A 17683-nucleotide genomic window follows, 5' to 3' on the forward strand; every position below is an offset into this window, starting at 1 on the left:
AGATATTAAGTTAAAAATACACTTACTACATCTAACTTACTGAACCTTATAGCTCAGCTTAGCCTACCTTAAATTTGCCCAGTATGCTTACATTAGCCTACAGCTGGGAATTACCTTGAGTTTCATCTCAAGAGTAATTGCCTTCTTCTTCTCACCAGAAGCAGTAGAGAAAGATATGCACTTTGTAGACAAGATGATATGTGAAAACACAAAACATAATATCCAAAGAAGTGTTGGCAATGCAGTGTACTGTAGAGTATTGGCTTCCTATCCTTGTGATTGCATGGCTGTCTGGGCGCTGAGGCTCGCTGCCACTGCTCAGCATCACAAGGGAGCACCGAAGAGCACATCACTAGCTCAGGAAAAGATCAAAATTCAAAATTCAAAGTACGTTTTCTACTGAATGCATTCTCGCTTTTGTGCCATCATAAAGTCAAAAAAAAAAAAATCACAAATCAAATCATCATAAATTGGGATGGTCTGTGTTACCATAATCCCAAGTCAGGAGAAAATTTATTTTCTGTCATAATTGTAAATGTTTTGATTATAGATATTATGCCTTTATTTCTTACTTTAAAATTCTGTCCAGTCTCTAAACATGTGTGCTTTCTTCACAGTCAGTTCTATATTTAAGACTTTATCTCATTCATTGCATGACAGGAAAAGCCCAGATTAGGGAGATAGCAATTTTCAGGGGGTTCTAATTCCCTAGGCAAATTGGTCTTTCCAGGAAACAGGACCCTAGGAAGTATAACTGTCACCCACACCATTGGTTTGTTTTGTTTGAACAGTAAAAATACACTTGTTGTCTTCCATATATATATATTCCAAGCAAAGAGCTAGGTACTAGGAATATGGACATGCATTAGGCAAAGTTTCTCTCATCACGTCAATGAACATTTAGTACATAATGTGAACAAATATGTGAAGTGTCGCCAAATAGGACGGCAGTTTTCAAAAAAATTTCATTGGGATAGAAAGAAATGTGGTTTACCTGCAATTTCATATACAAACACACAATATATGTGTGTATACTTGTATACACACATATTATTTCATAAGAATATTTAATTTGAACTTCATGTGATATTCAATGATATTTTGTACTTTATTTCATTCCATTCCTTAAAATGCTGATACAGACTCAATAAAATGACTTCATGACACAGTAAAAACATATACTAAACAGTTTTCTAGGTCCAATCCTCACAACATTCCTAGGAGGTAGGTACTGTTATCCCCATCTTAAAGATAAGGAAATTGAGGAAGAGAGAGGCTAAGCAATTTATCTAAAGTTAAAACTTCAGTAAATGGCAGAGCTGAGATTCAAAGATAGAAGCAGTATGGCTCCATAGTTGGATGGTGAAGAAGAAAAAGAGGTCAGGTATTAAAGTTGCCAAGACTTGAGGTGGACCCAAAAGAACCTTACTGTTGATTACATACAAGGGTGAAGGAATGGAAATAGTTAAGTAAGACTAGTGCCTAGGCTCATTCACCCAATGAATGAACGTATTTTTCCTAGGTACATAGTACCATTCCCCTACAGAGGGAAAACAAGAGTCAGTGAGGATTCTGGAGGAAAGATAATCACTGAAAATCTCATGTGGGAATGCAAAGACTCTGTAGGGCTTGGGAACATGGCAGCCTTGGATTTACTTATTCCTCATCTCCTTCCCTATATTGCCCAAGTCAGATAAGTGGGAATTCTTGAAGGATCTCTTAAAATTTAATGTCACAACATTGGCTTCAATTTCACCTACAAAATTGCAACACAATTTTATCTTGGAATGAGCTATTTTATTTTTTTAGAGTCCCATTAAAATGGGAAGCCAGGAACAATTAAAGCAGAGCATAGTTTCTACTATGATGGTCAGGAAAAAAATATCTTCAGGTCCAACACCCTCAGCTTTCATATACAGTGGCAATTTCTAGCCTTTTAACTGATCTAACTGCATCCTTTCCAGTTTTAGCCTCCTCTAATCCCTTCTTCATACAGCAAGCAGACTATTGTTAAAAATGTAGATATGATCAAGTCAGTTTTCTATTTCAAACATTTTGGTGCCTCCCCATTGCTTTTAAGATAAAATCCAAAATCCTTAACAAGGTCCTGCATTGTCCGGCCCTAGCTTACCTCTCTAGCCACTCCTCCGCTCTCTCCCATCCATTCGCACTGTTCATTCTATGTGTAGTTCCTTCAATATGACATTCTCCTTCCTGCTAAAAATCTTTGAATATCCACTTCTCACCACTACAAAAGCTCTCCCTCTCTCGCTCTATCAAGCCTCTCTCTTTACCTACCTAACAGTCATTAGTAACTCAAGTCTTGACTGGAATTCAAATACTCAGATAATTGTGCCAGATGTTATGATAGAACATCTTGCTCTTAGTACTTACTGTACTCACATTGCTTTCAAAACATATTGTACCCATTCTTAGCATAATCACAATTGGAATTAAATAATTAATTGTGAAATCATCTGTTTTCCTATTTTCCACTAACATCATAACTCTATGAAGACATGAACTATATAGGTCCTAGTGAGAGTGCCTGAAATCAACTTAGTACGATACATGTTTCCTCAAGCCTTGGAACTAAGCTAGAGAGTAATTTCACCTCCTGAAACACCTTGATCTTGCAAGGCTGATATCCCTTGGGCAAAGGTTATATAGTATTCAGTGGGGCAAAATACAACATACCATTTTTGTTATATTTGTATTCGATATCACCAAAAATAGTGAAAAGGTGACAGACCATCACCAATAGTTCAAAATGGCCTAGTTAATCCTTCCAAGTTGCCTTTTTTTCATGCTTACTTATATTTATAAAACTTCTTTCACTTTGATGGTGCATAGCAGAACTGACCTCCTATAGTAAGTAAGATTATAACAGCTGTGTATCATATCTTATCCTAACAGTCTAAATTTTACATAGATAGGGCTGTTTGAGATAGTGTATTCCTTTACATGATTTTTACACTGGCCCTGGAGATAAAATGCCTGGGTTTGAGCCCCAGCTCTGCTAGAGAATGTAACTAAATTGCTTCTACAATACTACCATATTGTAGAGTATTAGAAAGAACACAAGTAGCAAGCCTGAAGTCAGAGGTATAGACTTGCCTTTGCTAGACTTTCTGTGTGAATTTAACCATAACTTTAAAAATGGTGGCTTAAAAGGAAGAGGAGGTAAATGGTAACCTTCAAATGCAAGAGAACACTACACAACTTAGAACAGATCATCGAGGTAATTTAAAATACATATACGATATAGGTAAATATGCTTGTCACTCACAAACTTAATGACCATGGAACAAACGTGATTAGAAAAAAATGGAGGCCAGCTATTGACAGCTATTTAATCTTCTCAGAAAACAAACAGAACAATGGAAATTCATATAACAATAACTAACAATATTCCTCAAGAACGTGGCAGAATACTGGAAAAATATCTCTTTTACCAAAGGTAAGATCAGACCCTGATTCAAGGCAGTGAAGCCAGCTAGGAAAAAGATTAAGAAGGTTCCAATCATACTCATTGCCTCAGACAGAAGAGAGCACCCCAAGGAATCATTTAAACTATATAGACAGGAATACTCTGAGGCTTGTGGAGCCAATTTACCCTATCATTTCCTCATATTCAGTCACCAATACCTTTATTACTAAACTCACTTAGAAATTTTAATTCATATAATAGAATAATACCAATGACAGAAATGGATAGGTGCTGTCAAAACATGGCGTGGATATGGAGAATCTCTCTAGAATAGTGATTTTCAACCTTTTTTATCTTGTCACACAGGAACTAATTACTAAAATCCTGTAGCACACCAAAAATAATAAAATAAAATAATTTTTTGGCAGTCCTACAAAAATAGGTATAATTTTGATTCATTCACAATGGTCACCTATTTTTGTTTTGGCTGTTATTTTTTTTTTTTTTTAATATGACAGTCTAAGGGTAAAAAGGCCAGTGCCCATGACTAAATAGTCAGGTACTGCATGTTTTAAAAATTCTTGTGGCACGACGGTTGAAAATTGCTGCTCCAGAATCTCTCTAGAATGGGAAGGCTAGAAGAGCCACAGAAATAACACGTTATAAGAGCAGTTGCTTTTATGAATTGCATTCTCCAGTAAAAATAAAAAAATAAAAATAAAACCCTTCTCCTCCTATTGGCAGATTCTAGAAAAGAACTCCTAAATGCTAAGACTTTTTGTAACAGAGACTATGTACCTAAAGTAATTTTCTAGCTTAAAATCTGAAGTACAGATTCTGGCCCCACATGATTAAACAATATACAGGTGAAAGGAGAATCTGTCAAATAGTGAAAACTAACCCAAAGGTGCACATCAGATGGAATCTATGACAAGATCCTGAAAGAGAAAAAAGGAGAGATTTGTACTAAAGATACAGAGCAAAACCATACTTTTGAAAATAATTTATTACAAAAAAAAACACTTTAGAATACATGTAATTTAGATTCCATAAATTTCAAGAAAACTAAAAATGAAATAAAACATAAAAATGTAATGATGGACCAAGAGGAAATAAAAAGCTATTGGCAGAAAAGAACAAGGTCAATGAATCAAATAAGGCTGCAAGGAAAGATACCTCTCAGTAGCTGAAATAAAACTTAAATAAGACTACAAAAGTTAATAAATAAAACTTAAGCAAAGCTGTAGAAAACCAAATATGTAATAATAGAACAACCTTGAAGAGATTTCCTAGAATACTGAGGCAAACCAAAAGTAGCTAGAAGCACAAAGAGAAGAAATACAGGACATGTGGCATAGATAATGCAACTCCAACCAACAAATAGCAAGTGCTCATAGATTAGAAAACAACAACAAAAAGAGTAGGGGCTAATTATCACAAAAAACTGCTTTGTAAAGACCTGAGGCATAGACCAAAACTGTTAACAGAAAACATGAAAAATTAATGAAAAGAAAAAATTACTAACATTTCTTAGTGAAATTTGTGAGGATCAAATATGTTCAAAGAAATGAATATACCTAGTGAGCATCCAGCCAGGTGATGGGAGAGGGAGAGACAGATTACAGAGGAAGGAAAAATAAACTGTTGCCCTCAGACATCTCCGCAACACTACATGTAAGAAGGAAAAGAGCAATATCTATAAAATCCCTACAATGTTATACTAAATCAAGTTGTTGCCCATGTAGGAAAGCATGAGTACCACAGTTGCAGGTAGACAAAAGCAGAGATGTTTCTCTTTTGATTATATTTATAGAAAAACTACTTAAAGATGTAATCAATTACCTAAAATATGAGCCCACCTAAAAAACTAAAATAGGACTTGTAGTATTATAAAATGAATTTCAGTATAAGTAATTATTTTAGATATTACTGTCAAACAATGAAACTGTTAAGAAGTATAATAGTATATATTAATTTATAAAATCCAAAATAATATTTTAAAAGCCAAGAAACAAGGTGAGAAAAAAAGGTAAATAAAATATTAGTTTCTTACCTAACATGGGTTGGTTAATGAAAAAATATTATTTTATTCTGTATACTTAACTATAAAAAGTGTTTAAATGCTTTTAATCTCAAAAAATGCTAACATGAGCCATAATAAATTAAAAAATAAAAGGTATATCATCAGAAGTGTTAGAGAAAAAGCAAAACCAAATATATGTATGTATAATACATAAAAACATTTCAAGCCAAAGAAAATTTGAATAAAACACAAAAATAGAAAATATAAAACAAAGTGACATAGAAAGAGCAAACATATCCAGATTAATTACCTTTTTACAAAAAAACATACTCAGATTTGTTAATACAAAGTACATCTGGTATTTGTTGTTCAGAGGAAGTATCTAAAATAATATAGAAAGATTTAAAATAGAGTAATATGAATACAAATAAGATTGTTTTAGAATTAGAATTCTAATAAATTTATAAAGGAAACAATCTATAACCAATAAAATTATTCTTAAACATAATTTAATGGAATACCAATGTGCTAATGTTGTATAAGTAGAATCAACTTTTAGAAAATATATAGGTATGCATATATGAATGTATTACATATGTAACCAAAATGATTATGAAAAAATATAAACCAAACTGTTAATATTGGTGGGTAATTATGAATTATTTTAATTTTTTCTCAGTGCTTTTCTGTATTTTATCTTTCTAATTTAAAAATATTAATAAGAAACACAAAATACTGTGATAAATCAAAAGAAATACATGCTTTTGGATTGGGATGCAGAATAAAGATGTCAATTTTTAAAAGTTAATTATATATTTAATACAACTGATCAAAATGATTTCTTAAAACTGGATATTTTAACATTTTAAAATATAAAAAGCAAAAATAGCCAAAAATGTTCAACAAGAAATAGTACATACAATAAAATATTGACAATTAAAAAGATAAAATGAAATATACAAAGTCATTACTACTGAATAAGGTGGTGGAATTATAAGTTCAAATTTTTTCTTTATATTTTTCTATATATTATAAATGTACCCCAATGAGCACATCTACTTCTATAAACAATTAAAATAATAGCTTATTATATTTTTAGAATCTGTTTAAAATTACAGTCAAATGATGTAATCAACTATGACTATATTTTTCTTCTATGTGGCTATATTATCTAAACTCAGCTTATGGAGCACATATTATTTCTCAATTTAGAGAAAAAGTTGTTTTTAAAAATTGTATTCCAACATCCATATTCCACAGTGGTAAAAGTCAACCAACACCCCACTGCTCCAATTTAAACATGTTTCCTCTTATACAGTCTTCAGAAGTGATAAGGAAAAGTTTGTTTTTAAACAACAGGTGATCTGACATGTTATTTTTTCTGTAAGGGCTAAAAAGAATTAGTCCAAAGTTCAGCCTTCCTATGAATTGCTTAATTTTCTGTGAAAATGTTAGTTTTTATTTTTGACTTAGTTTGACAGAGTAAAGAACATGGAATTATTCAGAAGAATAAGCTCCTCTTTGACAACAGCAAAACAAATAAATGAAAGAAATTATTATATTTCCTCAAAGATGTTAACAATGAAATGAAAAAATATTTCCTTTATTGTTCACTTTGCTACAGTTGTAATTTCATATTTATTTTTAAGGAGACAATCCATCTAACTCCCCATCCTTCCAACCAACCATCTTTCTATCCATCCATTATCCCCAGAAATTATCCCTGGCATAAATTTGCGTTTTTCTTTCTCATGCATATTTTTATACCGAAACTATATATGTAGGTATTCACAAATAATATATAGCATTGCTGGGCATTTTCTACTTTACATATGTACCTAAGATGCGGTCATACACTGTCAGCGTTTGTTTCTGTTTAACCAATATTTTCCCCGTCTGCATACTTGCCCCACCACTAATTTCTTCTTTCTCAAGTTCTCCATGATTATATACACTAACAATGCACACACAAAATCTGTAATACGTCTAAGAAAATGTTTCCTTAGATATTGATTCTTTTATTTAAATGGAATAGATTCTAAGCAGGTTATGTATGTTTTTAATTTTAAAAGATGTTCATGAAAATTGGCTAAGTATCCATTTCCCCATATCCTCATTTTCAAAATTATGTCCTTCCAGTCTGAGAAGTGTATTTTCACCATTATTTTCAATTTCATTTCCTCATCATTTCTACTGATGTGAAGTATCTTTTTATACCTAATCTTCTGTGAATGACCCTTGTATATATCCTTTGCCCATTTTTCAAATTGAATTCTGTTGTCTTATCAATTTTGAAATAGTTCTTCTTATATGATAAATATTGATGGGGTTCAGGACACACTACCTCAAAATATGGAACCCTGGCATATTGCATATATTAAACTAAAGGAATTTGAGAAACAGCACGTGCAAGAAGAATTTCTGACCTTTCCCTGCACTAGGTCAATGACCCTCACGTGACAGACACCCTCCCTATACCCAGAGAAAAGAAGCATCCTTATCTCTGATTTAATTGTTCTTTATTATGTTTGGCAAAAGAATTATTTCACTGATGAATTTAAAAAGGCTCAACAAGATTTGAGACAAGGTAGTATAATTTAATAAAATGAGATTATTAGATGGGGAAGGGGATCAAAAGCTATGTCCCAGCTCTATCTATATTAAACCATGCATGCCTTTTAGTAAATCATTTAATCTGTCTAGCTAATAGTTTCCACATTTGTAAACTGAAGAGAGAATATAGAGCCTCAAGATTCCTATTATGTAAAGAATTACACTTAATAAAACTGATAAATATTATGGAAAAAATAAGAGAACTTGGATGATTGCCTTTCAAAACAATATCTAAGAAAATCCAATTTATCTATGATATGAAATATAATGGAGAGCTATGCTCATTCTATGAATGGTAGGGTCATAATCTAAGATATTTCAAAAACATGAATGTCTCATTATAAGATATTCTTAAATATGGAAATCTAAGTCACATTGAAGAATAACAGTGAAAGATTAAAAAAGAAATAAAATGTACCACGTCATTAAGCCACATCTTCATATATTTCTTAGAATACCTGGGATTAAATAACCAGATACTCCATAAACTTTGTGATTTTACAAACAAAAATTAATATATATTTATTTACATATTTATTGGGAGAATAAATCACACTGATAGATTTTCAAAGAGTATAAGACCTGAGAGAGCTTGAAAAAGACTATTCTAAAACAGTAATCTAATTTTCTACCTTTAGTCTGTGACTAAACTTTTCCATGATCATACTTCTGCTTTTTCACCAAAAAGACCTTTTCATTGTTAGACAGCTACAACTAGTAAAAACTAATAAAACTTTAGTTACATCAAGTCAAAACTTACCTTTGATATTCTCATTATTTTTCATCTCAATCTCTGGAGCATAATAAAATGAAACAATTCCCCATTTCTGAAAATAGCCTTTTACATAATATTTTGAGATAGTCATCTTAGTTCCAAGATATTTTTGTTTTTCAGGCTGATGGCCAAATGGACATAACACTGATTCTAAATTTTTCTCTCAAGTAAGATTTTACCACTCATGAAGACAATGTTTTATATATTTTTTAAAGTTCTACAGTGAAAGTTCACTAATTCTGACAGGAGAATAGAGGACTCTAAATTTACTTGTGAATTTCAAAAAGTATTCAGAGAAAACAATTGCATCATGTTGATATATGTGACCTCATGGATTCTGCAGAATTCTAACATACTTATTTACTTCACCAAATTCTTGGAAACTATAAGTCATAAAAATCTTTTTAAAATTAATTTTTAAACAATAGGTTATTTGTCAAAATATTATTCATGAGTGGATTTCAATATATCTTCAAATTTTAGCCAACAGTCATTTTTGTATTTATTCTCATTAATTCAAAAATAATAAATGCAGAATATCATTATTTTAAGTGATACTAAAAACATCATTTACATTAATTCTTTGGGGAATAAAAGAATGAAATATAACATCATACAAGGCAGAACAAATTCTAAGATGATAAACCAAGCTCTGTAAAACTCAACACTCCAATCAAATAATTATACAAAGTAATACTTACGGATACAATTCTGAAAGGTGTTCAGCTATTGCATAAGCCGTCGGGTCTCTGTCTAAGGCATACAGTGTAATATCTGACTCTTTCTGCAGAATGGCTCTTGTGTGTCCTCCTGAACCAAATGTCATATCTAGAAAAATCTGGCCAACAAAGAAAAAGAAAATTACCACTTAGCTTGAACAAAACTTATGTTTCATAGCTAACTTAATTTCTAGAAGCACAAAATGATTTTCAGAGGTGATAGTAAAATACAAAAACAGTTATAATGTTTTGCCTAGAATTCAATTTGTTATACAAGAGATCTGGATCAGTTATGAGTGATTAGTCCAAACCAATTGGTCAGAAGATCAGTAAAACAGTAGTCTCTGGTACAGGTTGGCCAATTCAACACAAATTTACATTTCACTCCAAAGGGCCAAATTGGCCAGCGTGTTGTGTGCTGCCAGCTTTTTAGTGCTTTCCAACACCTGGGTGGTAATGATATTTTCAACCATTTCTCATCATTTGGAAGTACCTTACAATTAGTATGGCTCATTTTATCTCAATTTCTCTAAATGCCTTATATTAAACATAAAGATATTCAAGAATCAGTAAGAGTGAGAGAATACACCTAACAATAAATGGTCACGGGACAAATCTTTAAAAATCTAACCTGTAAAATTGACAAATTATCACATTTTACTTAGATAAAAGCCCAAGGCTTAGGTCAAAACACTTTAAATTCTAGCCCTGCCACTAAACAGCTCAATATTTTTGGCAAAGTCATTTAAATTTCCAGTGCTTTTAGATTTCTCCAGAATTTAGAAAGAAAAAAGGTCTAGAAAAATGATATAATCAGTATCTACCTCATTGGTAAAGAAACATATAATTTCTCATCTAAACCAAGACAATGTTGAGAGTGAAGACATTCCAGTAATAATTTTGCCAGAACAACAGGACAACAGAAGTGCTACCTTTAAACACTGGATCATTCTAGTTACACAATCTAGTTAACTGGTTCTGAACCTACTCGGCTATTTTATTTGGTCACACTATTAAAGAAAATAGGTCACAAGTGTGCAAAAATCAAACTTGGACCATATGAATAAACAATTTAGCTGATTGTGAATAAACAACTTGATTGTGGCTGACTTGGAAGTAAAGACATTCTCAGCACACCCCCTCAAAGTTAGGCTCTTAGTTTAATGTGGTTTTTTCAATAAGCTTCACTGCTACCATGAAAATAAAAACAATTATGCCAATAATAATATTGACTACTATGACAAATACATACAGTATAATCCAGACTGTTAAAATTTTTTAAACATACATTTATTAAAAATCCAAGAAATAAGCCAGGCAAAGAAAGAAAAATACCATATGATATCACCTAATACAGGAAACTAAAGAATAACACAAACAAAAGAACTAAATAGAACAAAAAGCAGAATACCAGTCAATAGGGGGGAGGGGGGAGGGAGAGAAGGGGGATAAGTAAGGGAAGGGTTTAGTCAAAGAACGTGTATAAATGACTCATGGACACGGACGACGGGGAGGAATATGATTACAGGAGAAGGGGTGGGCTGGGTCGGGGAGAGAAATGGGGGAAAAATGGGACAACTGTAATTGAAAAACCAAAAATTAAAAATTAAAAAAAAAATACAAGATGAGAAATTCCTGTAATGGATTTGAGTATTTCTCTGCCCTGAATGCTATTACATTTTAGGGAGAGTGGTCAGAAACAAGGAACAATTATGCTTTGATTTTTTGCTACCAGCTACCATGCTGAGTCTCGGCCTCTGATCAAATCCTCAGAAAAGTTAGCCTACTATTTGAAGAATAATCTGGAAGTAATCTTCTGATAAAAATTGAGAAGGGGAAGGATGTAAAATATAAGAGGCGTTAATGTGGTAAAAACGCACAAGCACTGCATTTTAACATAAATGTGTTGGCATCACTTAAACTTGCACTTCTACCACTGCCAGCACAAAAGGCAGGGCTACACACATTTTTCACCATTTTAAACAGCAACTTCAAAACGATACTTAAAGTCTTTTTATTTGTATTAATTCCCCTTCCCACTTTGTATAGTTATTTCATGAATCTCTGAGAAGGTTAAAATCTTCCACCATACTTTACCCCATTGGTAAAATTGCCAGGGATTTAGCATACGGTAAAACTGTGAACCATTTTCTTGCTATGGCCCAATAACAAGCCTTCTTATAACTCTGGATTTAAACTAAGAGTATATCAAGTAAAATAATTTGCATATGATTACTTTATCTCCAGCCAGGAAAGTCCCAATCAATATTTAAAAGGAAAAATACTCATCATTAAACATTCTGGAAAATGTGAATAAGATGATGATTATAATTTTCATGATTATTTTTTAAGATATCATGATTATGCCCTTGGAGATGTACTGACAATCAAGGATGTTTCCATAGGAAAAAATGATCCATTATTACCAGTCAAGTGTAACAAAACAAAAAGTGGGAGACGAATGGGGATTTATGAAACCACAAGTGAACCCCACCATATGCCTTGGGTTAATAGGTGTCTGGAGCCATCAAATTTCATTTTTAAAACTGTAATATACATTGTTCACATCAGAGAAGGAAAACTCTGACTCCAAAAAACCTCCGCTGCCTTGCGGCATACCTCTTCAGGGGAAGGGCTAAGGGAGTAAACCCCGACAGAAAATCCGGAGCCGGAGTCCCTAAGGCGGTTTGACATTGTAGTCAACACCGGCAACTCCTGCGGCGCACCTGAAGCCAAGCTGTATTGACTCCGTCTTTCCCTTGGATCCTTCAGCTGCGAAGAGAGGGGGGGTCTGCTGCATGGGCAACAGCAGACCCTCCATATCACCCTGCCCAGGCTCTGTAGCTTCATCGCAAGATGTCGATTCAACACGGGAGGAGACAGATACCGTGTCGCTCCCGAGTCGGACTGCACAGCCATTCTCGGCGGTGCAGATAGACTCTTAAGAAGCTACACCATCGTCTCTCGAGACGGACGGCTGACGACGAATATACATTGTTCATCAAATATAATAGTGAATCACCCAGCACTACAATTGAAAAGGGAGCCAATTCATTTTTCCTTTCTCTTGAATCATTAACTTGACATAAGAACACATTTTTAAATATGTACAAGTTGATAGTAACATAAGAAGACTGGACAAATGTACAAGAACAAATGAATCTCAATGTTTCAAAATAATCTCTGGGTCTCTTCTGTACATATATTCAAATGTATATCTTATGCTCCAAACATATATGAAACTCTTTCTTTGAAATTAACTGATATAATTTAACTAAAAAACCAAACCCATATTTGATTATCAAGAATTTACTCTGGTTATTTCACTTATCACCTGTATAACCCTGGCCAAATCATTTTAACTCTCTGAGCTTCAACTGTTTCATCTAAAAAATCTGGACAAATGTATCCCTGTTTAAGCAGCTGGCTGGATGACGGATGAACTGAGGGAGGATGGACCCTCAATCACAAGGTTCCCAGTGCAACCAGAGAGGTCTATGATCCTCTTTGATTCCGGAGGACCTGCACAGGTTAGAACAAAAGGCATGTCCGGGAAAACTCTATGTGGGAATTGGGGAGTGATAAGATACAGGGCCTCTGCATAGCTCTGGGTGGTGTGTGTTTGTGTGTGCGTCAGTGGGGAGGTGGTAACAGAGATTGGATGGCTTCTCAGCATGGGGATTTGGCTCTCAGAATCAAAATGAAGGTAAGAGAGAAAAAAAAACTAGCATTTGAGAGCGAGGATTCATAACCATCATTCTCTAACTTCGCTACCAATGTTTAAAATTTAAATTTATTTTTAATTATAGTTGATATACAATATTATATTAGCTTCAGGTGTACAACATAGTGATTCAACATTTATGTACCTTACAAAGTGATCATCGCAATAAGTCTAGGGCCCACCTGGCACTATGTAGAGTATTATTGACTATATTTCTTATGCTGTACTTTACATCCTCATGACTACTTTGCTACCAAATTAATATGGCAGCTTCAGTGTACAGTAGAAGGTGTTTAGTATATATTTAGTGATGTAACACGAAAAAAGAGCTCAGCATCGAAGGTAATTATGATAAAGATAGAAACACTCGTTTCTGCTTATGAATTCAGAATATTCTTCAAGATATAAGAATCATTACCATAGAACAATGTAAAAGAGTTGCAATATGTCCAACTTGAGTCATTTAACATCAGTATATTCCTAACATTATAAGTTAATTCATTAATGAACAGAACTTTTCCAGAACATTAATAATGACTGGTAATTAATAGTATTATATAACTGTATAGCACCATGTTTTTATTGGCCAATCAGTTCTCCTTTACATTTGAAATAAGAAAATGAACATTTCTTATTTTAGGTTGGCTCTTTTAATCAAATACAACTAAATGACATTTTATCCCAGATGGTCTTCTAAATATCATAGAAATGATTGGGTTCTACCTTTCACCAGGATGAGTCACACTTGAGTAGTTGAGCTATAGCTGTGGATCTGATATGGACAAAGTACAGATGCAAAATTTCAGAGCCCAAAAGGATATAACAGACTATTTATTCCACCTCTTCATTTTCCTTACGAGGAGACTAAGGCCCAAAGAGGGTAGCTGATAGCTAGTTGAATGCAAAACTAATACTAAATCCTAGCTCCGTGTTCTTCCCACTTCATCTCATAATACTCCCCCATTGAAATTATATAATTGCACTGAAATAAAAACAATCATTCTTTGAAAAAGTATTTTTCCTTAATATGAAGATAGGTAGATGTGGGAACTTGGTATCTTTCTTAAACTTATTTTTCAATTATAGTTAAGATACATCATATTAGTTTCAGGCATACAACATAGTGATTAGACACGTATATACCTTATGAAGGGAACACTTTATAGAAAAAATGCCTTGTTTAGTTCCATTATTGCTCCATCTTTCTACAGAATAGCTAGCATTACACTTTCATTGGCTTTAAGGCTTAGCTAAGGCTGCTCACTGAAGAGGGAGACTGACAGAAGTCAAGCGATTGACCCAAGATCTTCTGCACAGACTAGCTAACAGTTCTAATCATTGAAATTTTCAGACTGGAACTACACTGTTAAAATTGGACATGAAAACATTTTTAGCCATGAGCAGTATAAAGGCAGATCTTCAAATTTCATTTTCCTAATGTTGATTAGTCATTTCCAATCTGTGCAAGACTTTTAATAGTAAGTTCTCATCTTAATTTGGAAACAATATGGCCTGATTTCACTTTAAAAGTTTTTCCTCGAGTATCTTTTTTCCGGCAATCATTAATTTTGAATTTTTAGAATTAATGTACTTTTGAAAGAATTTTAAACATCACCTATTTGCAACTACTAGTTTCCTTTTGAAATACTAAAATGTCTCAGCTATATACTAAACTTCTTGGAATTTTTTTTCTGGAGGTCATTAAATTAAAATATATGGCATTAATTAATAATCTGTATTATTTACTGACCATTCAATATACATTAGGCCATGGAAGTAATACAAAGATATTAAGTTATGGGCCTTCTAATATGGTGAGAAAATTTAGACATGCACACAAATACCTACTAGTAAAATGAAATCAGCAATATAAGAAAGGCATATATAACACTTTATAAGGAGTATAAAAATAGATTTTATTTTAATGGGTAGTGAGATGGATGAAACAGAAATGGGTTACAATTCAGCTGGGTCTTAAGATGAAGCAGAACTCAGGACTCAGCCTCTTTTCACCCTCCCATATTCTCCAAATCCAATTAGTCACCAAATGCTATTGATTTTACCATATAAATATGTTTTATATCTTTCCAATTCCATTTTTAATTCAGGTTCCCACATTCTTGGCTTTATTACCATAGGCTCATAACTCATGTCCATGCCTGTAATCTCACTTCTTTCTAAAATAAAATTGTAGCATGTAACAAGCCTACTTAAACACTCCTCACAGGCTGTTCAATCTACATGATAGAGTCCAAACTTTAGGGATAATGGGTAATATTCTCCATATTTCAGCCATTGCATTTTTTTCTAACATCATCTCTCACTACTCTCAGACATGAATTTTACAACATTTTTTCTAGTCACATAGAAGTACATGCAATTACCAAACACGCCAAACGGCCCCATGCCTTTCTTCATTTTTGTTTCATTCCATCTCTCTCAAACTTTATTTTCAAATAATTATATCCATAACCATATACTAACAGTTGGAAATACAACAGTAGGCCAAACAGACATGGTCCGTACTCTCATTTCAGCTAGTAGGTCTTAGTATCTTTAATACACTGTCCTTTCTTTCTAGAATATGCCTCTGGAAGATAACCTAAGCATCCATGTCCCAACTGCCAAGTAATACATGATGCACAGACTATAATCAATAAATATATGCTGAATCAATAAATAAAGCTTATCAAAGGCACAGGAAATGATATGCCATGTACAGGAAGAGCCAGTTGGACTGAAATCCAGGATTTATTAAAATAAGATGATGGAAAGAGAAAAGGGAAGGAAAGAGAAAGAGGGAGAAATGAACAACTTTCTATGTGGCAGACATTGTGTTATTTCTTGTGATATGTCCCCTATTATAATCCTCATAGTATCCCTGTGAGATAGACAACCCAGGAAATAATGCTGGAAAGACAGTGTGAAGTCAAACTGTAGCAGTCCTAAAAAGCTAGGGTAAGTAATTTGTATCATATTTGCTATACAATAAACAGCTTCTGGGACCTCTATTTTTTAAGTACAAAAAATAATTCACCTTCCAACAGTATTAGAAAGATGGTAGGGAATGAGAAGACACTGGCGACCTGGTGTAGGGCACCCAGGTGAGAGGACCCAAATGCCTGAACTGGCAACTGAAATAGAGTAATGACAACAGTAAGAATGTTGGTACATTTACTGAATACTTATTTTATGCCAAACATAATGCTAAACATTTTACCTGCATTATTCATTCATTTTATACATAATCATAAACACATACACTCACATGCAGGCACACACATGCACATACAGTTAACTGGATGTGATTCTCAAAACCACACTCTTGGACAAGTTACTACTTCATTACTACTTAACAGAGGGGGAAGGGTAAGTTTAGAGAGGGTTAGGTAATTTGTCTGAAGCACAGTTAATAGGGCTAGAGTATGGTGAGTGTAGAAGTGATAAAAATAAAAAATAATCACAATGCATGCTATCTGGGTGACTTAGAAGACACTGTTTATTGTGCAATTATTATGTGCTAGCACTCACTATGCCACGCACTTCAAAACTTGATTAAGTTAATTATTATAATAGTCTCTATGATCGATAAAATAATCCAATTTTACAAATGAGAATATTGGAGCTCTTTTCTAGAGAAACAAGAATTGATAGTACATATATATAAAAACATAGAAATAAACATACTTTTCCCTCCCTTCCACACTACCCCTACATCCCCCACCACCTCGCAATTATTGTTAGAAAGGACAAGAAACAACTTCTTACTCCAGAAGAGAAAGAACTAAAAAAGTATGAGAAAATACTGGCTGCCTGGGAGGGAGAACAAAGAGGTTTAACATTTTCATGTGGAAATAGAATAACTCTTTGTAGTAAACTTGAAACAGTGAAGTGAGGGGCATTTCTGAGCAAGGATTTTTAAGAGAATAATAGTTAAAAAATTGAAAACTGCAAATGTACTAGCATTAATCCATAGTGGGAGCAAGAAGTTTGGTTTCCAAAAATGTGTAAAGAACATTAAGTTCTAATAATATGTTTAAAATGTCATCCCAATAAAAAAATACTAATACATAAAAAACACTAAGATAAATAACATTCATTATATATGCACATTATATTATGCAGCCCTTGAGAATACTGTGCCCCAAATACAGTGTTCCTACCTGGTACACATTTACCAAAGGTGGGGGTGGGGGATGGGGGAGTGCTTTGATGTAATTAGGGAGGCACAAGTAACAGAGATGAGCTAGTTATGTAGAAGTGATATGATATATATGATTATGATATGATGGAAAAAACTTACTAGAGTTATCTGTTCTATAATCACTGAAACCTTTATAATACCAAGGCAAGCTACTGTTCTACCACTGTGTGCTGAATCACTCAAGGATATCCCTGA

General features: G+C 33.4%; 1 protein-coding gene across 2 annotated transcripts in view; it reads right to left on the reverse strand.

The window, feature by feature from the left end:
- The window catches only part of METTL15 (methyltransferase 15, mitochondrial 12S rRNA N4-cytidine), a 172747-nt gene that overhangs the window by 82900 nt on the left and 72164 nt on the right, over positions 1-17683 (reverse strand). For both annotated transcript variants that reach the window (XM_090263049.1, XM_090263040.1), the window contains exon 3: positions 9543-9679. In XM_090263049.1, the coding sequence (XP_090119175.1) occupies positions 9543-9679 (137 nt within the window). The remainder of the gene's footprint in view (positions 1-9542; positions 9680-17683) is intronic.

The sequence above is a fragment of the Furipterus horrens genome, unplaced genomic scaffold (genome assembly GCF_987537825.1).
Source record: "Furipterus horrens unplaced genomic scaffold, mFurHor1.1.pri manual_scaffold_2, whole genome shotgun sequence".
In the NCBI taxonomy this organism is placed as follows: domain Eukaryota; kingdom Metazoa; phylum Chordata; class Mammalia; order Chiroptera; family Furipteridae; genus Furipterus; species Furipterus horrens.